Genomic DNA, 23,269 nt, shown 5'->3' with positions numbered 1-23,269 from the left:
TGTGCGGAGTTTGAAGAGTCGCTTTCCTAAATTTCTTTGCTAAGGATATTAGTGGTTCTTAAGTAGGGAAGTATGCTCATCCGAAGCCCGAGGCGTGTTATGAAGGATATTAGTGGTTCTTAAGTAGGGAAGTATGCTTATCCCAAGCCCGAGGTGTGTTATCAGGCCTAACCTGGGCATTGGGATAAGACATCTAAAGGGGAGGTCTAGTGGTTAAAAGAGACATTAAGCGAATTATGGCTCCTTATTTAAATCATTTATTGACACAATTCATTGGGGGGATTGATCATTTCAGTCTTGGACTCTTGGCCTAGCAAGACTATTTTGTGCAATGCCACTTGAGGGGTGTGTCCTGTTCATAATATGGGATGCTAGGGGTTACTACACAAATGAGCTATGTCTCTGATGCCTCTAGGCCTCTAGCTTGGTGTTGAGCCTGAGGGGATCTACAATTGTGTGGTGAGCAAGATGCGAGGCTCCTTTTGTTCCTCCATAAGTAAGCTAACGACAAGTGGTCTTTCAAGACGTGTTTCTTACAATATTGATCATGTAATTTGCAGTATGCTTGGCCATTGATCTCATCACCAAATTTTGAATTGGAACATGTTTCTTGTATCCCTTTGAATTTGTGATAGGTTCATCTCTGTTTTCTTGTAATGGTTGTTCATGTGGGTCACATTAGTATTACAAGCAATCTAGGCTTTGTTGGCTTTCAAATATTTTCTTTCCATTTCTTTCAAATATTTTCTTTCCATTTCTTTTCTAAATCGCTTTATTTTACAGGATTGCTACATCGACATATGCTCTCCTGAAGTGTTGCTTCTTTTTACCGACAATTTCGATTATCAGCATCTTCGGCGTGATTTTGTGAAGGGGATTTTGAGTGATGAGGTATATGTACTTGATTAATCTATTGCAGTTTAAGTATATAGATATCAATAATTTAGATATTAAATCTTTCATTGGCAAGCTTTGTGGATGATCTAGACATCTTGATGATGTATCCAGATGATGAGGATGGACTATTTTGGTCTCATAGTTTGCAGACGTTTAATACAGCTTTCTTTCTTTCACACACACACTCTCTCTCCCTCTCTCACACACACGCTCTCTCTCCCTCCCTGAAAGACTCGTATTTTTTAGAGACGTTAGAGGTGTGTTAGAGGGGTCTGTTATATATATATATATATATATATATATATATATATATATATATATATATATATATATATATATATATATATATATATATATATATGAGCCTTGAGGGAGGGAGAGAGAGGGTGTGTGTGAGAGAGGGAGAGAGAGGCGCGTACCATACCCGCCTCATACCAAACGCCTCTGACGCCTCTAACAACCTTGGTGTGAAGACTGCATTGTAGTGCACTGTATTGAACTTCACATGTGGATGTTGCCATAGTGGTTGTTTCTTGCTAAGCCAAGAAATCTGTGAGTTGCCCAAGAAGGAAACAATTTCCACTTGTGGATTGTAGTGTATCATAATCACCAGCCCATCTGAATCACTGTAGCCAAACAAGTGAATGTCACCTCCTATGTCATAAAACAATCCAAGTGACTCTGTGCCCTGAAGGTACCTGAAGATCCTCTTCACAACTTTCTAGAAGATCCTCTTCACAACTTTCCAATGTGAAGTGCATGGGCTGTACATAAATTTGCTTAGCAAGGAAACATCATAAGATATGCTGGGTATGGTGCTGCATAGATAAATTAGGCATCCAACAACATGACTGTGGAGAGTGGCATCCATGGAATCTCCGGCATCAAAGCTATAGAGCTTTGAGGCCTTTCTCAACAGGAGTTGCATTTGTCAGAATCTCGTTGACATACTTTGTCTGCGACATTACCATGCCATCCTCTTTCTGCACAAATTCTATGCCCAAATAATATGGAAGAGGCCAAGGTCAGACTGTCCCCAGTTCAGCTTTCACTGCTGAAATTTTCTTTGTATTGTTCCCTGTCAATATCATGTCATCTACATACAACAATATGTTGACCAAATTTGATTTTTCCTTCCAAATGTAGAGAGTGTCCTTTGTTGGACTATTCTGAAACCCTTGGCTGCTCAGATATGCATGTATCTTCTCATACCAAGCTCTAGGAACTTGCTTCAAACCATAAATAGCCTTTCTTAACAAGCACACTTGATTTTCGTGTCCTACAACCTCATATCTAGGTGTTGCTACACAAACTTCTTGAAGTTCACCATTCTGAAAAGCACCCTTTATGTCCAACTCATGCATACTCCATCCATGATGAGCTATTAAAGCAGTTACCACTTTGACAATAGTCATCTTTGAGGTGGGAGCAAAAGTTTCATCCATGATGAGCTATTAAAGCAGTTACCACTTTGACAAGTCACAATAGTCATCTTTGAGGTGGGAGCAAAAGTTTCATCATAGTCGGCTGGGATTATCCTTTGGCAACAAGTCTAGCATTGTACTTGGCTATTGAGCCATCAGATTTACGCTTGACTTTATAAGTCCACTTAGAACCAATCACATTCTTGTAAGGTGGCAAATCCACAAGATCCCATGTGTCACGGACATCCTGCCACGTGGACATATCTGTACAGTCGGTGCAGAGCGGTAACTGGCCCCTTGTAAGCCCTTGTTTGGGAGGAGTTAGCTAGGGTCCACCGTAGAGGGCCATGGTCAGGTGTGCATGTCCCGCACGTCTATGTAACCCTTTGGAATGATGTAGAGGTGGACCGGGCTTTGCTTGGGCTTCCAGTCTCATGGTAGGCCATGGCCCACCAAAGGGCTAGCCCAAGAGCCACCAAGACTCAATGAGTATGAGGCGCTAGCGATAGGCCAACCGTATCGGCTAGCAGCAAGAGCAGTCTATAGCAGTCTGTATCGCACATGTGAAAGTGATGGTATTTTATACCTTTCTTTTGCACTCTTATTTTCATTACATTGTACTATACATCGTCAAGAACAAAAGGGCTGAAAGTTATTAAGATAATCCTCGTCTATAAGCTTTCGCATGTTATAGTGGTACTAGAGCTTTTTGCCGTTTGGTGAAGAATTTCAGCCAAGGAAAATTTTTCTTCTGTGGGTGGATTTTAGACACATGAAGCACTCTCCATTCTGGTGACTGCTGTCCCTCAAAGGACGGTTGGTTTTCAGCCTCTAGAACACTATTGGAAACGTCTCCCTCACATAGTGGATGGTTTGTTTGCAATTAGGAAGAACCTTGACCAATCCCACTATGGTAACCTCCGACGATGAGAGAGAACAACAGATCCAGGAAGAGGCTGCCACTTCTATAGCAACGGCATCAGGGAGTACTATTTCCATTGGGGACCAAATGACATTGATGTTCCAGAATTTCATGAATCTCATGAAGCAAAACAGAGATCAATTGCTTGAGTAGCAAGCTATGAACTAGGCCCTAGAGAAGCGATTACCTCTTCTTGCCCCTTCTTCCCCCATTCCTCCTTTCCTCCACTCGCGATTTTTGACCCAGATCCCTACCCCAATCCCTATCTCTACTAACTCCACTGAGGGGTTAACGCAGCACGCCCGTTCTCCACTTGAGTTGCAGATAACGGGAGCTTCAACTTCAGATGCAGGCGGACCGTGAAGCAGCAGGTGGTGCCTCCGTGCAAGAAGACCAAAGGTGACACATGGAATACGAGCGGTTCCTTGCAGCTTGGATTCAAGAGTGGTACGACGGTCACTTTCTCAACTCATCTGTACGAGAAAGTGAACTTCAGTAAGTATAATGGTAAACTCGAACCCACTGCTTTGTATTCTAGGATTCATGAAGCTTATTTTGCTACGGGTAGAAAGTTGGACGTGGATGAAGTAGTGTTAGCTAGTTAATAAATTGAGGGAGAGGCCATTTTGTTGGTGGACTCATTGGGCCCTAGCCGATTCCCGTTTTGGAGTTGCCGCCTATGCATGGGACCAGATCGTCACTGACGTCAAGAAGCGGTTTCTACTCTAAGCGAAAGGCCATTTGTTGGTGGACTCATTGGGCCATAGCCAATTCCCGTTTTGGAGTTGCCACCTATGCGTGGGACCAGCTCGTCACCAACGTCAAGAAGCGGTTTCTACTGTCTCATTATCTTGAGCATCTTGAGGACGAGCTCAGGGGATTTTGCTAGAGCATGTAGCCGGTTCTCCGGTTCGCCAACAAAGTCACTCACCTGCCTTTATGATTGAACTAATTTGTGGAGAACAAATGAGGGCAGTTCCTCTATGGTTTAGACATGCAGATCCAATGGGATGACTGGTGGTAAGCACAACCAGGATGAGAAAACCCAATATAAAAAGGAGGCGCGATGCTTCTATTGTCATACAATAGGGCATACTTCTAGGGCATGTCCTAAGAAGCCCCTGCCGAGTGCTCAACCCGAGCCTCCATAGCTTCAATGGTGAGCCTAGCTCCCACACAGCGCCCCCCCCCCCCCCCCCCTTCCTTCCTCAGGATGCCTCTAGTTCTTCGGCTTCAATTGGTGCTATTGTTAGCTCGGAGCTCGAAGATAAACACATTGGTTCCATTCACTCTCTCTAAGGTACAATCAATCCGAGGCATTGGGAACTTGCTGGAGTGTGAGCTTATTCAGAGGAGGCCAACTATAGTTGATCAAACCGAACCGCATATAGGAGTGTCATCTTTAGGTTGAAAGTCGTCTCGGCCAAAGAAAGGTCTCCAAGTTAGTTCAGTCCTGGTTATTTACAGCTAGCAATCTGTCATTCTACTCATTCAATGAAGCAAATACACCATATGTGGTGGGGGCCTTTCAGAGGGTATGTGGGACCCAACACTGTGTCTTGTTTCTCTTCTCTCTCTGCACTCTTATTTTCATCACTATACATAGTCAAGAACAGAAGGGATGAAAGTTATTTATCAAAACGTAATCCTCGTCTGGAAGCTTCTGCATGTTACACCATGTTTGGTTTTTTCTCCAGACTCGTCTCCACAATCGTCTCTTGCTATCTTGCTGACTTTGGGTACAAGAATTTCTAGGAAGTTAGGAACCAAAATAAAGGTATATTTATCTTGCATTGCATTTTCCCAATGTAAAATGCCTTTGGCTTTCTCATAAGTCCATGGGTCTTCCACATCCATGACAATGCTCATAAAAGCAAAGATTGCACTCTGCCTAGCCCCTGTGTTGAAGCTCTCATTCTCCCTTCCAAAGGAGTTTGCATATGGTTGTCCTGGAGTGTCTTGAGAAGCCATCTTGGGATTGTTTCGGCCTCTTAAATTGCTTCCCTTTTATCCCTTCCAACATCCTCAGAATTGTGAGGCATCTCGGGCTCATCCAAACATGCAACACGAGGAATTTGCTGAAAATCAGCTGGCTGATCCAAATTTTCAGCGTATGGCAGGATCAAACAATGAGCAAACATGTCCTTAGTGTGAGCAATATCTTTCCTGTTTGAAGTCATGGTCACTGCGAAACGTGAAACACGTTTCCCTATTGAAACGTTTCAGTCATGGATGTTTCGTGCAACGTTTCAGGGCAGTTGAAAAGTCGAGAAGGAAGAAATAAAAACGTTCAATATTGAACATTACTGCAATTTGTGTTTGCTGCTCCACCAATTATGAGGCATGCTATTTTTTGTTTATGTAACATGTATACAATATGACTCAAAATGAGGAAATCGCTTAACATGTATAGGCTATTGGATTTTGGTACTTTTGTTTTCTTGATTGTAAGTATTAAAGTAAAATTGTAAATAAGTTTGAAGGCTCAAATTGAAATTTTAGATTTGGGTCTCCAAATTGGGGAGGGAAATTGCACTTTCGCTCTCCAATTGAGGGCCCGAATTCGAAATTTCACATTTTGGCGGGCCCAAATTTGAAACTTTGAATTCGGGCCCTCAAATTGGAGGAAGAAATTGCACTTTCCCTTTCCAGTTGAGGGCCCAAATTTGAAATTTCACATTTAAGCCCCTAAATTGGAGGGGAAAATTGCACTTTTCCTCTCCACTTGAAGGCGCGAATGTGAAATTTCAAATTTGGACCCCAAGACATTTTATGTATATAATCGTTTCGGCCTATTTTTTCATTGTCCACCTGCCCGGCGCTGAAACATTTCGTTCCAAAATAAATTGTTTCAACAACGTTTCATTTCAGCAGTGAAACGTTTCGCGGTGACCTTGTTTGAAGTAGAGAGAGACAAAGGTTGTTTTTCATCAAAATATCTCTACCAGTGAAGATTTTGTGAGTAGAGAGATTGTATAACTTGTAACCCTTGCTCTTGATCTCACAAAATACATTTGACAACTTTGTTATGAAGCTTGGTTCTCATCTCTGCTGTTGCAGGGACAAGTGCATATGCCATGCAACTAAAGGTGCACGTATAGTCAACCTTTCGCTTCCTATCATACCAAGCTTCAAATGGAGTGATGCTCTCCAAAGCTTTTGTAGGACGTGTTAGATGTGCCGAAGTCAACACTACCCCAGTTCAAAACTTGTGAAGTAACTGTTGGCCTTTGATCATACATCTTGGCCATCCCTATCAAAGTTATGTTCTTCCTTTATGCTGCACCATTTTGTTCAAGTGTTTATGGCACTGTACATTGCTACATTGATGCTTAATCCCCTTACACTGCAAGAAAGATTTGAAAGAAAATTGATGGTGCACAAGAGAGAGAGAGAGAGAGAGAGAGAGAGAGAGAGAGAGAGAGAGCGAGCGTCTACTAAAGACCCAGTGGGCCTATGAGACCAAAGTGATTTAATAATGTCCATGGCATAGCTCATCATGGAATGGAAAATAAAACAGAAAGAAAACATAAGCATAGCTATCTCACTTGGGTGATACAAAACTATCCATGGAAACTCATCATGGAAATACTAAGAACATAGAAACATGAGAGCAGCATAAGCTTCGAGTAGATGGTATACCCTTTCCAACAGAGTTGTTCTTCCTGTTCATCTCCTCTTGAAGGAGAGCACCCTCCACATCTGCATATGACAGCATAGCATTTGAATTGCTAGTGGCTGTCCTGAATGTGTCCCAACTCTCTGGCAAAGTGCATAAGAGAAAGGTGGCTTTGAACTCATCGTCCATTGCCAACTTTTGATTGATGACATGGCTGACAACACCATTAAACTCATTTAGATGAGCTGTCACTCATAGACGCCCCTTCCTTCATTTGAAGACTTATGAGTTTCTTCAACCAATACACTTTGCTTGAGGCACTTTGCTGGGCATACAAGTCCTGCAATCTTTGCCACATTCCCCAAGTTGTCTTCTCTTCACGTATGCTGAAAAGTAAAGAGTCTGACACAGACAACATGATGGTGGATCTTGCCAGCTCATCCATATCTTCCCATTCTTCAGCAGTAAGAGAAGCGGGCATTACACCCCTTTCTTTGATGGGCTTGTGCTGCTTCTTCTGGAGCAACACATTATAGCACTGGGTTTGCCAAATGTCATAATTATGTGAGCCTTCAAGCTTCTTGATGTGAAGCAATGAAGAGCTCTCACCTGTGGTTGCCATAGCAATATGCAACCTGTCACAGTCAATGCCTGACTCCCTGCAAGATGTGCAAACGCTGCACCAAAGCACACAAAGTGCTCACAGTTGTTCTCCCAAAGTTTATCTCCCACTACGGAAGCACAAATGCAACTCTACTCCCACTGTATGTGATAAAATCACCAAAATCTGGTTGCTGCAGATTTAGGACAGCACCTTAAATGTGCTCTGTTCCCCTTCCAAAGTACTGTACATCAGTACTAAGTGCTCACCAATGATGTACCAAACCTGTACCGGCAAGTACAGCAGCTGAAAATGAACCTTTTCCTCACTCAAATCAATGTACAGCCATGCCAAAACTTGCACAAAGTTGTACCAAATCTGTACCAACAAGTACAGCAGCAATAAATGCTCTCCTGGCTGTCCAAATGAGTGAAAATCAGACTTTAACAGTCCCCACCATTGCATACAACAGTCCCGAACAGAAATTGGGCAAAAGCCCCTTGATTGCAAGTGGATTTCTGAGGATTCAAGGCATAAAAGTCTTCCCTGCTGCTTTGCCAAGCTCAACAAACATAAAATCTTGAAAAGCCCCTTGATTCAAGATCAATTTCTGATCATACATGGTACATTAACACACATGAAGGCATCCAGAGTCTTCACAATGCTTCCCCCTGGCCACATATACATCCAATACATAAAAGTCCCTTGATTTACAGGCACATTGAGTGCTTGACAGGCATCAACACATTGCCCAAAGCATCAAATGCCAGTGCCTGCATGCAAATCAACCCAATCGGCACAAAAGCCCTTTGATTTGCACTCCAATTTAGGCCCGGATGTGAGATTGCTCACATCATACAGCATGTATGAATGCCCAATTTGATTTGCACTCCAATTTAGGCCCGAATGTGAGATTGCTCACATCATACAGCATGTATGAATGCCCAATGGCACAAATACATCAAAAGCCCCAAATTTTGACATCCAATTTCCTGCAAATTGATCCTGAATGTGACCAATGTCACCCAATTTTGCCAATTTTGCTCAAAATTTGAGCAATTTGGCACCTGTATCTGCTCAATTGATGATTGTACCTGCTCAATTGCAAATCCCAAAAAAAAATTGAAGCAAATACCTTGTAATTTTTGATTTTTCTTTTTGTTGCAGGAAAAGGGAGTGATGATGATGCTGCTGTTCTGTGTAGGTCTTGCAGGTTGCAGGTTAAGGCTTCTCCTAGCTGCTTTGCTGAAGTGCTGACTAGTTGTTGACGTGGCGGGAGCTCCTCAGGCGTGCTGCAAAAGAAGCCCCTGTGTATAGGGGCTCGCTCGTAGGCGTGTTCGATGGACGCCCGCCTGCCTAGTGGCCAGCGCTACACGCGACGGCTCTCACCGAAGCTGGCGGCTATAGGGGCTCGCTCGTAGGCGTGTCGATGGACGCCCGCCTGCCTAGTGGCCAGCGCTACACGCGATGGGCCTCACGGGGACACGCTTCACGGGGACACGCAACGCCGTTTGTTGACGCCGCCTCCGCCTAGTGGCTTTACGCCTTGTGGCCAGGCGTCCAACGTTCAACGCTCACACAGACTGCGCCCAGCACACGCTTGCTAACGTTGACTCCTTGCGCTTCTTCTCCAGGCTCACACGCACAGGCTATCGGCTCTGTAAACCAGCCCTCGGCTGCAACTGGCTGACAGCGAAAGATACTACCTCCACAGTCGATTTCCAGCTCTGCACCCTTGAGAATAAAACCCTAAAACCAGGGCTCTGATACCAGTTGAATGGGAGAGAATTAGGGTTAGGTTTTCATGTGGGAGACATACACAGAGAAGAAGGGAGAGAGAGAGAGAGAGAGAGACATATGTGGGGATAAGTCAACTCACAGTATATCAGTGTGTATGAGTGTGTGACTCCCCTATCACACATGTATATTTGCTCTAGTACACATAGTGCACTTAGTACATTAACAGTACTAAGTGTACTATGTACTATAAAACTTATGGGCTTGTACACACTACAAGGGTGGGCATAATGCCTTTACCTCAACACCAAGTACCGAGTGTTGGCAGCAGGAGATCCTCCATGGGTGGCATGCCTTCCTTTTTTGGTCCCACTGCTAGTCCATTTGGACCGGCACCACCACTAGTAAGGGCAATCCAGGGAAAGCACACTTGCCAAACGTTGGGACCCAAAGAAGAAAGAGGAAGTTGATGCGAGCGTTGCGCGGTTCTTCTATCACAACGCAATAGCTTTCAATGCCACATGCAACTGCTACTTCAAGGAGATGGTGCGGAGGATCGCAGAGTTTGGGCCCACTTACACTCCATCATCAGAGGCATTGAGGACCACCTTCTTGGTGAAGGAGAGGGAAGCTGTTGCAGCCCCTACTAAGATCGTGCAATCCTCATGGGATAGGAATGGCATCACGCTAATTCCTGATGGCTGGAGTGACACCAGGTCTCACCCTATTCATGCTGTTGTTGCCTACTCTAGGGGGCAAGCGTACTTGATCTCCTCGCACGATGCATCAGCCACTAGTGAGTAGCTGTTGAGATGGTGGGTGCAGAGAGGGTAATTTTGTTTGTAGCAGATAGAGAGAATGCCAATAAGGCAGCTGGTAGGTTGCTTTTTGAGAGATACCCACATATCACCTTCTCCATGTGCATGGCTCATTGTCTTAACAACCTTCTCAAAGACATTGGAAGGCTAGAGTGACTTGCAAAAATCATAGAGCAGGTCCAGGACATCGTCACATTCATTTACAGGCACACTTTCTTGTTCTCAGAGTTTAGAAAGAAATCTCATAGGGACCTGCGCAAGTACTCTGATACTCAATTTGCCTACAACTTTCTTATGTTGGAGTCCATCGAGAAGTGCGCTAGTGCTGTGAAGCAGTTGTTCGTCAGTGACGAGTATGAGAGGCATGCATTATTAGGCACAGTTGTAGGCAAGGCATCAGCTTCTTACGTCCACGATCGAGCAGTGGAGACGCATAGTGGCTTTGGGAAATCCCATCATCCACTTGCTGAGGATGTGTGATGCACGTCAGCCATGCATTGGCCAGATATACAAGTCCATGGACAAGATGGTGGAGAAACTTAAGGAGATTGAGCCAAATCCAATACAATATAAGGAGTTGAGGTCCTTATGTCAGGATAGATGGGATGGCTATCACTCTCCTATACATGGAGCAACCTTTGTTGTTGACCCTCACTTTCAGCTAGGCAACCAGTTCTCAGATGATGAGGTCATGGATGGATGGGACATTGTCTTGGAGAGACTACAACTAGATGTTATGAAGCAAAGATTGATCAAGAATCAACTAGCTGATTACAGAGCTTGCAAGAAAAGATTTGGTAAAGCAAATGCATTAGTGGATCGGTTGACCACCTATCCCTGTGTGTGGTGGGAGGACTATGGGGCCGATGTTCTGGAATTACAGGAGGTGGCCATCAAGATCTTGAGCCAAGCTGTGAGTTCTTCTTGCCTAGAGCAGCTTTGGAGCTCTTTCAGTCACATCGCTTCAAAAAAGCGAAACCATCTTGGCACTCGAAAACCCGATGATTTGGTTTTTGTTAATGCGCTTCTAGAGTGCTTAGAGAACCCACAAGAATGGAAACATTGGTCAGAGGAGGATGAGAGTACTTTAGATGTAGAGGAGCAGTGTGGTGGACCCATGGACACAGGTGCTAGTTCTAGCGGTGCAGGCTCTTTTCCTTCAGATGATTTACTAGATCTAGACCTTGGCATTGAGATTCCCCTCTCGTTTGTTTTGTTGTACTCTTATGTAGAGCCTCATGATCTTGAGGTATTTCACTGTGCTACATAATGAGATCTCATTGAGCAAATAAATGTCAACTTCTTTTAATGTTTTTTGAATACTTTGTGTATGCTTAATTATGTGAGTCGTCGGCGTATTGAATTATTTGTTTTTCGTGCATTAAGTTGTACACCTGTGGTTTCTTGCTGTTTCCGTTTCCTTTAATTGGCCCGGTCTCGTTTCCTCTACTTGGCCCGGTCCCGGTCCGTTTCCCGGTCTTGGTGACTATGAGCTCATCTTCCATTCTCAGCCAGCATATGTGCAGTCCTATAGCTATCTGGACGTGCATAAGTGGCCCGAAGAGTCTTCTGCAGTGCCTTGGATTGGTGGATACTCAGATGACGTTCGGTCTTTCTCGTCCTTGTGTTGGGTAGTCATATCGATTGTTCTCAAGCATTGTACAACAATTCTCCAAAGAATTAATATAAGCAAATACTCCTTAAGTGGGGGTAATTGGGACCCAATATTGTGTCGTCTACTTCTCTTATATTCTCTTCTCTCTCTCTACTCTATGAATTGGGTGCTAAAGATCTCACCACATAAAGCTATAAAGAAGGCCCTATTGTGTGTTACCACGATCAACCTTAGTGCATGTAACTGAAATTCAAGTACAAGATGCTGGAATGAAGTCTACACATCAAGATGATTTCATTTATACATAAACTCACCAAAGCCCTGAAAGAGGGCTACCTACCTTTCCACGTGACATAGCTGAGAGAGACCTCTCGACCATACTCAGTGGCCCCATGCTTGATATTTTGGAGAGTGGTATACGGGGGCCGATGCTCCTTTCATGTTTCTATGTTCCTGGTATTCCATGACGAGTTTCCATGGATAGTTTTGTATCACCCCAATGAGATAGCTATGTTTTTGTTTGTATTTTATTTTCCATTCCATGATGAGATATGCCATGGACATTATTGTATCACTTTGGTCTCGTAGGCCGATTGGGTCTTTAGTAGACACTCTCTCTCTCTCTCTCTCTCTCTCTATCTCTCTCTCTCTCTCAGACGTTAATATAACTTTCTTTCTTTTCTTTCTTTCTCTACCAAAGATGCCTTGGAAATGGTAGTTTGTATTTGCGGAACTTTTTGGTCAAATATATGGGGGTTTAAAGAGATAGACAGTGAAACCCTCCGTGGATCACATAGTATATTGGGCAGCGGCATATGTAATGCTCCTCTATCTCAACCTCTGCGTGGTATAATTGGGAGATCCTCTCTGCTTTGGGTCTTTGTATGAGCTCCCCAGCCCTAAAGACATGCTCAGCTCTACCTATTTCCACTCTGAGGCGGTGGGATGAAACACTTATCTTGCCAATTGCAATCCGCATGGCATGGGACATGTGAACACTAAGGTAGCTAGGTGGTTGTATGAATACATCCTCAGTGAGCATGAGGAAGTGATCTCTATAGAAGTGCATCTTTGTTGGGAGCACCGAAGGTGTGATCCATGTGCAATGGGTGTAGAGGCTAAGAAGAACTAACCGGATAACCTGGTTGGTATCCTCATGAGAGAGCCGGACGAAAGGGGAGTCCAAAAACTATATTGAAGGGGTGGTAGGTGGTCCATGCAGAGCCCATATAATGAGAGCCAAGTGGAAACTAAGGCACACCATACTCGAAAGTGGCCCTCAAGTGCTAGCTGCTATCTCGAGGACTCCAAGGCAACCTTCGGGTACCTGTGGGGATCTATGTGACTTTTTGGAAGAGTGCATCCACTACCATCAGGGCTGCAGCAAACTCTACATGGATAATCTGGTGTGGGATTGATGGTTTACTGTAGATCATAAAGGAGAACATCATGATCTAAGGCCTCTCAACTCGCTGGGGCAATCCTCATGGGATAAATATGGCCCCCAAAAGGTTGCTCCATACATCAAGGCTGGTGTGACGAGGGTGTCAAAAAGCCAACCCTTCGTCTTGGGCTCTTGGAAATGTGTCTAGAAGCATTGCCGCTCAAGTAAGCTCAAGGTTGTATATCCCTGTGTTGCTCTGGCATGTGCTACAAGAAGCATGGTGAAGCGTGGGCCACTAAAGGTGACAGCAACGTAGACATAGGATGAGGCAATCTCCATAGGATCCCCTCTGTATGTGAAGCTCAATCTGGATGTGAAGGGGTGGGAAGTATTGAAGACAATTATCTTGGTTTTACCAAGGTTAACAGAGGTGTCCGGTTGAGTGCAGAAGTCCTGTAAGGCATCCAACCGTCTTTGAAGCCCCTTGGCTGAATCTGAGAGGACGACAATGTCATCCCCATAAAGTAGTATGGGGACCAATATGCTTGACAATGTGGGACCAGCTCTGCCTAATCCGTCAATGAAGCTCAAGATCTCATCAATGTAAAGGCCAAAAAGAGTGGGTGATAGAGGGCAACCCTGTTTCACCCCAACGGTACTGGAAATCTCTTGCGATGTACCTCTTGGGGCTCTCACTCGTCTAGTGACAGAATCTTGGCGATGATGCTCCAAACCATGTCAGAAGGGACTCCTATCTCTTGTAGACGGTGTAGGAGGTGGGCTCCGGGTACAGTATCAATAGCTTTGCCGAAATCCACAAAGTAGCAGTAAATCCTCTGGTGTCGTGCTCTACCCTCCTCGATGATGGCACAGAGGGTGAAGATGTGGTCAAGGGTCGAGTAGCTTCTTTGAAAGCCTGTCTATCCATATGAATATACATGTGTATGTGCTAGTTGTGTCCATCCCTGATGCCCATAACGTTGATCGACGATGAAGAGTAGCTGCACCACATCTTGGTCTTGAGAAGTGTCAATTGGAATTGAATGTCGAGGAGGAGAAGCCATGGTTGCCTATAGAATACATACAATTATTTATATGGGTGGGAAAGGGTAATAAAATAGCTTCATGAAAGTACCAATCCATAAACTAGCTCTATATACTGTGAACATTCATTGATAAAAAGGTCGTATAGATAGCCATATAGCTAATGCAAGGTGCGGTATAGGTATGTGTATACATATATGTATACGCATACGAATAGGAATACATATACATATATACATTTGCACGAACATTTGTGTATATCATAGTAACAAGAAACTTCCATTTCCTAGCCAAAAGTTGTGGATTCTTGGGAGAAGCCATTTCCATTTCTATTTCCCTGTTTCCTAATCTCACCTGAGAAATATAATAGCTTCATGAAAGTATTGATCCATAAACTAGCTATCTATACAGAGCATATCTTGTGTGTGTGTGTGGAGTGTGTGTGTGTGTGTGTGTGTGTGTGTGAGAGAGAGAGAGCATATCTTGATACAGAGTTCTACACCCACTATTGAGCACTGATGACGTTAGTGGGGATGTTGTAGTATCTAGTCCATACTATGCATAATGGACTTGATAGGTATATAGTCTTGTGGGTTGACTACCATGAGTATGTAACATGCACGTTCCTGAAAGGTGAATTTGGGCATGTTCCTGGATTCATCTAGGTATACACTATGAACATACGTTGATAAAAAGGTAGTATAGATAGCCATGTGGCTAGTTCAATGTGCGGTATAGATATGCATATACGTATACGTATACAAATAGGAATACATATACATACATACATATGCATGACCATTCATACATGTATCTATGTATGAATGTGTGTATATCATAGTAACAGGAAACCTCCGTTTCCTAGACAAAAGTTGCAGAAACTCGGTTTCTCAGGAGGAGCCATTTCCATTTCTGTTTCCCTGTTTCCTAATCTCACTTGAGAAATATCCCATGATTTTCCCCTAGTTTCTTTCCTTGTGTCTCTATTAGCTTATGATCTATCCCAAATTCATTTCTCTCAACTTTTTTCATCATTTCTATGTACAGCTACTATATAATGTTAAAGACCTAATGTTTCTAGCGGAGACATCACATCTGTTTCCATTGCATGCAACTATGGTGTATATACACGTTCCTATAAAATATAGATGCGTTTGATTACACTTTTTCACATTAAGTTCTTCTCCTTGCAGTGTAGTTTTTCATGTGCAGGTATGCTTTGGGTATTTTCTAGTATATAAAAATGTTTTAGTCTAGGGCATTCAGTGAACAGTTCAGACTTTTTATTTGGTCTTTCTCAGATTCGTTTCTTAGGTTCAGTACAGAGAATTGCAACTTGAATACATAATTGGTATAAGTCGCTGAATGGCATACTGCTGACATAAGAAGGATTCAATATCAAGCAGTCTCTGTCACGCCCAATAAAGCTGTTCAACTGGAACTTTGTACGCAGATTTCTAGATGGTCAAGATTTTGTATCTCAGCATTTCTTTTGATGTTGACATACTGGATGTAGAGATTGGTAGAAATTGCTTTAAGTAAGATATCACCCTTTTTTTTGGGCAAATGATGAGGCTGACAGTATGTTTCATAGCATCAAAACCTACTGTGATCTATGGCTTTATGCCTTTTTTTTGGGGGGGGAGTTCCCTGTTTTGTCTGAATAAATATGTGGGGTTTTATGATGATTTTTTCTTGCAAAGATATCCGGGAACAAGATTTTCACCTTTGAAATAACGGGGGAGTATGCAGCACGCATTGATAATCTAAGGTCATATGACTCTGTAAGCAAGGACATCATACACAGATGGACTTACCCTATCGTGCCAGATATACGGTTTACCGGCAACAATATTGGATTGAAGATTGAGCGCTGCAATGTGTACCGAGAAAATGGTAAAGTTTATGATAATTTAAAATTAATTTGTTTCCAAACTTCATGTGGACTAGGTACTGTCCAGATAAAAATAAGAAATTGCGGTCAATGTCAACCTGTGTGTGTGTGTGTGTGTGCACGCGTGTGTGGTTGCCATTAAATCTTATTTTGTACCATGTTGTTGGCCAGGTGTGTTATTGCCGCGCTCTGCATACATTGGTCCTGCAACCGTATTAGGAGAAGGGACGTCTGTTGATGACGATTGCGTTATTTCGAACTCCGTGATTGGCCGCAGCTGTGTCATTGGGAAAAATGTTATTATTGAGGGAAGCTATGTGTGGAATAATGTGACCATTCATGATAATGCACATATACGATATGCAGTGGTTTGTGATGGGTGTGTCGTGAAAGCCGGTGTTGTGATTGAACCGGGTGCCGTCTTATCTTTCAGTGTAAGGACTGTACCTTAGCGGAAAGTTTTAATAAATGAAAATTTTTTCCCCTCTTCTGTCAGAGTTGTTGCTTTGACATCAAGAAGATCTGTTTGGCTTTAATGCTGGGGCTTTAGTGCATGAGCCCAAGATTTGCTAGCTTGAACTCCCAGAGAGGTGCTCATGGGGTATTAGTGTGAAGGGATAAGGCGGTCATGTAGAGGACAAGGCCCCACTGCCATCAAAGAGGCAGAGAGTTGAGTTTTGCATGAGTGAAAGAGATTGATTCACTTATAATACTAATCAGTTGCGGCTGATTGCATGCCCTGGTGGCCTGCTTTAGCCTAAAGAATACTTTTTTGCACTTTCTGACGTTTTGTTAATGATATTGCGCTTTTAGAGCAAAAGTTTGTTACAAGCTTGGAACATACAACACATCTGCAAGGTGTTTTGGTGTTTCCTTCTTTCAGTGGGGAACGGATGTATGTTTTTTATTGATTGCACATGTGCCATTTTAGCTGATCGTTTGAGGGTCTGCGTGGCTAGTCATATGCATTGCTGCCTACTGTCAGTGATTCTTGAGCCAGCACCAAATACCATTGAATTTATCGTAACTAGAGTTGGGTTTGTAGTATTCTTGTCTTCACAGTAGCTTCATTCTTGCTGCCTTAGTAGACTATTTAAGATCCAGTGCCTGCGCGTGTGTTTTATGGGAAGACGACGCTTTTTTCAAACTCTTAAACTAAAAGGGTGGGGAAAAGTTCATGTTTTAAGGCAGCTCTTTTAAAGGAAAGATGACCTATACTTGGATCTTCTCTTTTGACATAAGTAATGATGCATTGCTTCATGTTGCTCTTGCAGGTTGTTATTGGACAGAATTTTACTGTTCCATCATATTCTAAAATCTCACTCATTGCTCAGCCAACTGAGGAGGACAGTAGCGATGAAGAATTGGAGTATGTGGAGACTGCAAGTGGTACCTCAGAAAGTCCTCCAAAACCAACTCAAGGTGTTTGTTGTTTTATAAAGATCAAAAGAATTGTACTAGTTGCACACAAGGCAGATTCTTTCGGCTTGGTCTCTAACAGAATCATTGTCTAGATAACCTACAAGGTAGTTTATAGAAACGATAAAAGATTCCAGGATCTATAAGGTAGTTCTAGAAACAACTAAACAGAGATGAGAAACAGGTGCAACTTTTATTTCTGCAGGAGTGGACAACCCTCTGGGTTGAGTTTTTCTTTCATGCTGGGCATGACTTATCAAGTGCCCTTGCTGCCCAAAGCACGTGGCCATTACGCACATGAGATTGTTGGGCAGCTAGCGTTGCAGTAGAGAAAACTATTTTCTGACTTCCCCCTCATGTTCATTTATAAATTGCAACTGGATGCAAAAATGCAAACGGATGACGGCCAGGAGTGAAGTGTCAGGATTGTTCCAAGATGACAGGCTGAGGGGGCTCAATTCCCAATTGTTTGGGATCCTCCTGGAAGGTACAGGGGGCTTATGGAAATATCCATCAGAACAGGCCAGGTTTGGTGGCATGTATGCACTGTAACAGAAGGGCTATTTTAGCAAGAGTAGAAGGTGCCTTTTGCTAATCTAGTGGGCCCCATGAGCTCACTTACATTGAAAGATTAAAACCTTTATAACTAGGAAATAGACAGGAATTTGGAGCATTAAATATAAGCATATCTGCGAAATGGATGCCCATTTGAGATTCGATGTTCACCTTCTAGATAACCACTGATTTCCTATATATATACTTTTTTGCAGCGTTGGTTTATAGCTGCTGGAAATCAAATACTAATGTTTATCTTTGTTTAAACAGTCGAACAGGGATCCTCTAATGGTTTGGGATCAGGACCTGAGGTTGAGGAAGGTTCTCAATCACAAGTTTGGGATGAATCAGAGGTGATATGTGCTACAATGCTGTTTCCTGTTTGATGCCATCATTGCTGATGTAGTCTTCTCTCAGAATGGGTGCTTTTCGAAATTTGCTTCTGCTACATGAATGCTTGAATTTTAAAGCATACCGTCTCCGTCTTCTAACCTTATTCCCTAATTTCTCTCTGTTTTCTGTACCAAATAGAATCAGTCAAGCTGGGAATGCCTTTGTTTATACACTGCTACTTTTTCTCATGACCGCTGAACTAAGTCACAACCCTTTTTGGGGAATTCGAAGTGGTTTTCATGCACATACGTCACTTTTTAAAAAGGGGGGGGGGGGGCGGTGGTGAGGGATTTGTTGGGTGGTGATCTATTGTGTACATATACGGTACAGCCTTGCCCTTATCACGTCATGTGGAGGACTCCATCGAAGGTTTGTGACACCATCTATCACATCTCCCTAAGGAGGTGTGGTGGATACAAACTTGAGGCAACTGTGAGTTGCCATGCGAACATGAATGGCAAGGGAAAGGTGTTCAGGCGTAGAATTTCAGCAGTGGCTTTTAAATGAAGGATATCAGTTATCCTCCTGAACCTTGTATGTGATTGTTCTTGAAAGTTCAATTCTATTGCTTTGATGGGGCTGGCAAACTGATCAAAGCATGCCAGCCAGTTGGTTGGTTGCCTGAAACAGTGCAACCAGCCTAGCAATCTGTGGGGCTGTTTTTATAATTGGAAGGGGAACCTGCCTCTTCCCATATCACTCCATGATCATATGTGCATTGCTGCCATTGTTCTCCTGCGCTCTGTACAACTGGGAATTCCAGCAACCTTTCTTTTCACATATTAGCAGTCAACAATGTGCTATCGCACAGTTTCGTGAGGTATCAGAAATGATATGATACTTTCAGTTCTTAAGATCAGCACAGGTGCTAGGCACTGGAACCACACTTCTTCAACATATGTACATGAAATATTGCCAAACTAGGTACTAGGAACATGTGGGAGCAAGAAACTTGCATTTCTGTTCAGTATATTAACAAATGGTGATAATAAGGGTGTTCATAGTTTTCTCTGTACTGATTTCATATCAGTGTAACCGAGTTGTGCTTTTTGGTGTCAGGTAGGAACTTCAGGAGCTGGATATAGATGGTCTGTGAAGGAAACGAGTCATGATGAGGAGTGGAGATACTCTGTGGCTCCTATTCCAACTGATAAAATTGAAGAGATGAGATTGAGAGAGGAGCAGGCTGATTTAGATGATGCAGATCAAGATGCTGGAGTCACTGTTGGAGTTGATGAGGAAGAGGATGAAGTAGAAGATGCCTTGAAAAAGAAACGTTATTTCGAGAAAGAGGTTTGACTCGAATAGCTTTGCTGCTGCTATCATTTTGCAATGTGTTCTGGCATCACTTGATTCAGATGTTTAGAAACTCCTGTTTGGCTCATCTGTTGGACTTGTTGACATGCGGTTGATTTCTGATGCAGGCAGAGGAGACCTTTAGGCGTTTATTTTTTGAAGGGGTGCCTGAAACTAATGTCATTCTAGAAGTGAAAGCTTTGAGGTGAGAATCGCTGCTACAGGCCACAAAAAGATGCTTGCACTTTTTGGCTCATAATATTGGGTTGCGCTTGTGAGGGTGTCCTTGTGCTTACATGGGGGGGAGAGAGACTCACAAAAAGAATCTGCTGTCAACAGAATCTTTTTCAAAGCCACAGGAGGATTTTTATAGCTTATGTTTGTTTTGTTTAACAGGTTAGGTTTCAATGCTAGTTCTTCAGATTGCGCAGGGGCTATTTTCAAGTCCATAATTAACCTGGCCTTGGAAGAACCACATAGTAAAGATAGTAAGTCTGGAAACCTTGTATGTGAAAATCGGGTTTTCCAACATTTGTGCTCATGAATGGAAAATCTATCTTGAGAAAGAGGTGGCTTTCAAGCCTTTGTCAGCATACCTTTTACCTGTAGAGAAGTTGTGGAGATTCAGCATCTTGAGTTACCTGTGTAGTTTTCATTTTTTAACAGGGCATATATGTATTGATATGTAGAATCATATCTACTCATGAGAATGCATAGGGATGTCAAATCACGTGGTTTATGTTACACCCTCCACACTTTCTGGAACCACCAGGGATTCACTTGTATCCAGAGCACCAAACACACAACCAAACTCTTAAGAAGACACGGAAAGCAGTTGATGGTCTCACCGACCCAACCATAGGCCCGGCTGCTCCGGACCACCAAACACGAGAGTTTGACAGTTGAAGTGACTGTTTCATTTTGCATTTACCTTTAGATGTACATGGTCATGCATGTACACTGTTGGTGAGATCGTGTAAGCCCAACCAGCTGATGTCCCTCCTCATCCACGTGCATACGTATGTGTGTGCACATGCGCATATTGGCAAGCCCTACAGACGCTGATGAATGTAGTCATCTTATTTTTTAGTACAATTCCTACCATTTTTTGTTATGATTTCTTATTGAAATGCCATCCCGGTGTGTGTTTTGCATTATTCTTTAAGAGGCAGCGGTTACCGTTTCAATTTTCCACCGTAATGTGCTTCCACTAAAGAGGTGCAACGGTTTTAAAAACAACACATCCATTGTTTGGTGCTTTTCTTGCTCTGCATGCTTTCAAGTGGGACCAACTGAATCTTCTTTTCGGATTCAGGTGAATTGTTTGCAAACGCTAGAAGGTTGATTGGCAAGTGGAAAAATATTATGGAGCACTACTTAACAACTGAGGATGACCAGGTAAATTATACAAGTCAAGTTTGCAGTTTGAGGGCTGCATTAGAACGCTGCAAACAGACATCTGAAGCACTTCTAAATCTGCTTACATATGAAAGGTGGAAGTGTTGCTGAAATTTGAAGAGATCTGCCTGGAGTCTGGAAAGGAATTCGCACCTATCTTCTGCCCTGTAAGTATGAGCTTGTATCTGTCCTTGGTTCACCTGCCTTAGTCTTTATGTTATTATCAACTAAGTCTTAGATTCTAATTATAGATTTAAAACCATTAACATGTGTCTCTGTGAGAGCTGGAGCGAGGGGGGAAGAGGAAGGAGGGGGGGGGGGGGGGGGGGGGGGGGGGGGGGGGGGGGCAATATACAGAAAGGCAGAAGCAGAGCTGTATGTTTTGTAAAGGTTATTTTGTCGGTTTAGTAGTTCTGGACCTTGGGGTAAGGGCTAGGTGTAAGGATTGTTTCTATATGACCATCCAAAATGATGATCAGAAAAGCCAACAGCCATAACGGATAGTGTCGTTGCATTATGCAGATTTTACGTGTGCTTTATGATCAAGATACAATATCAGAGGATGCCATATTGTCTTGGGCCTCGGAGAAGCAGGAGGCAGATGAAGCAGACAAGATTTTTGTCAGGCAGTGTGAGCCTTTTATCAAGGTAAAAATTCTTAATGGTTAAGTGACCTCATGCGCATCTAACTTAATGCAGGTGTATACACAGAAATAAGGAAGATCTGTAATTGTTAAGTGACTCCATGCACATGGATGGGCATATGCACGCACACTTGTGAACATGTACACTAGCACATGCACGTGCTGCCCACACCCTTACAGGCATGTGCACTGTTTCTACACACATGCCTTTCGCAACAGAGAAGCGACACGAGGGCTTTTTTTCAAATGCGTGCCAGACACATCCCAATTTAACACATCTGCCAATTTCTTTTTCCCATTCACGTTTTTTGCAGCTATGCTGGTGACTCTCATCACCTTTGTCTCAGATTTCTTTATGACCACACTTTTGCCTTTTGGAGTTGCGTTTGAAACCTGTATCATTTTGGTACCCTCTCATTCACAGAGTCGAGGCTTGTAAAGTCATTCCTCACCACCCATGCCAACGCTAGAATGTCAAGGTTGTTGCCTTTGCTGATGTGTGCCCTTTGTGCCTTCTGCACCCATTCCAGGAACTTCCACTTTTAAGTTAGCCCAAGTGGTTGCAATGCATGGTGCATGGTGAGACTCTAACAAGACACCTCATTTTATTTGGTCTAGCAACATTTTCAAAGCTTCAAGCTGGTTCTTCTCCTTTTCTGCTAACAAAGCCTCATGTGTAATCCGTAGTGGCTCCAAGAAGCTTCTGAAGAGGAGGAGGATCCCTAAGAAATATTAGCGTCCAAAGAGGAGGATAAAAACAGGTTTGTTTTCGTGTCCTTACAACATTGCGGATATATTTACTCCATTATTTGGTGAAGAGATTGTCTAGGTAGAGACAAACAAAGAAGTGTCTCATGCTTTCAAGAGGTTAATGACCAGGGCTCTCATCTTGTCCAATGTGAAAACAGATTGAACAGGCAATCTTCATACGCATGGGGTAAAAAACGAGAAATGCACAGAGGATGGTAAGATGGACATACTCCTCTCAAGGCAGTTGCTCCCAAGGCAAGCATCCTAGGATAGCAACATTTCCAGGACAATTTTTTGATCAAGAAGTGGAACAAGCTGTCTGCTTCTGTTGGTGGAAAACTGAAGTTTAATTCCGGTGTATAAATAATTATCTAAAATTTTCCTTCATTATCAGAAGAGCGAGTGTGCCTTCTGCACTTTGATCTCACACACACTCTCCTCCTCTTCTTCTTCTTCTTCTTCTCTTCTCTCTCATTTGTGTGTGTAGAGGGATAAATTTTGGCAGCAACCAAGGTCAATTCAATAACTCGAGAACCAATATGAATAATGAAACCACTCAATAATATGAATGGTGGAAAATAGGTGAAGAAGACTCGAGATTTTGTATTATTGTGGAATGGACAACACTTAAATATTTTTGACTAATAACTTCGGCTTCTTGGAGATATATAGATCTAATCGGTACAAGTAGATTTTGAATTGTGGTGTAATATCTCAATAATCATCACGCAAGTGCTATAACCCATTGTTTAGTTTTAATTAGAGCCAAATGTTATAAAGTTATATTTGCTCGATGACAAGTTTTTTCAAAGTAACCATGAACTTACTGACTGAACGGTTTTGCAAAAATATATGCAAT

General features: G+C 42.9%; 1 protein-coding gene across 2 annotated transcripts in view; it reads left to right on the top strand.

The window, feature by feature from the left end:
* The window catches only part of LOC147604910 (Trimeric LpxA-like enzyme), a 109,145-nt gene extending 86,090 nt beyond the window's left edge, over positions 1-23,055 (top strand). The window contains exons 4-16 of one of the 2 annotated variants that reach the window (XM_086794013.1): positions 784-891; positions 15,765-15,957; positions 16,127-16,389; positions 17,230-17,377; positions 18,200-18,282; positions 19,382-19,615; positions 19,747-19,823; positions 20,015-20,106; positions 20,934-21,016; positions 21,112-21,183; positions 21,539-21,664; positions 22,348-22,421; positions 22,569-23,055. In XM_086794013.1, the coding sequence (XP_086650139.1) occupies positions 784-891; positions 15,765-15,957; positions 16,127-16,389; positions 17,230-17,377; positions 18,200-18,282; positions 19,382-19,615; positions 19,747-19,823; positions 20,015-20,106; positions 20,934-21,016; positions 21,112-21,183; positions 21,539-21,664; positions 22,348-22,386 (1,518 nt within the window). In that variant the 3' untranslated portion in view covers positions 22,387-22,421; positions 22,569-23,055. Of the gene's footprint in view, positions 1-783; positions 892-15,764; positions 15,958-16,126; positions 16,390-17,229; positions 17,378-18,199; positions 18,283-19,381; positions 19,616-19,746; positions 19,824-20,014; positions 20,107-20,933; positions 21,017-21,111; positions 21,184-21,538; positions 21,665-22,347; positions 22,422-22,568 lie in introns of those variants that run through there. The other variant, XR_015265229.1, reaches the window with a different exon arrangement.
* Positions 23,056-23,269: the final 214 nt, after the last annotated feature.

Source organism: Cibotium barometz, chromosome 60, assembly GCF_041138505.1.
Source record: "Cibotium barometz isolate CiBa-2024 chromosome 60, ASM4113850v1, whole genome shotgun sequence".
NCBI lineage: Eukaryota > Viridiplantae > Streptophyta > Polypodiopsida > Cyatheales > Cibotiaceae > Cibotium > Cibotium barometz.
Note: the sequence above shows the minus strand (reverse complement) of the source record. Positions and strands in the feature narration are given on the sequence as shown.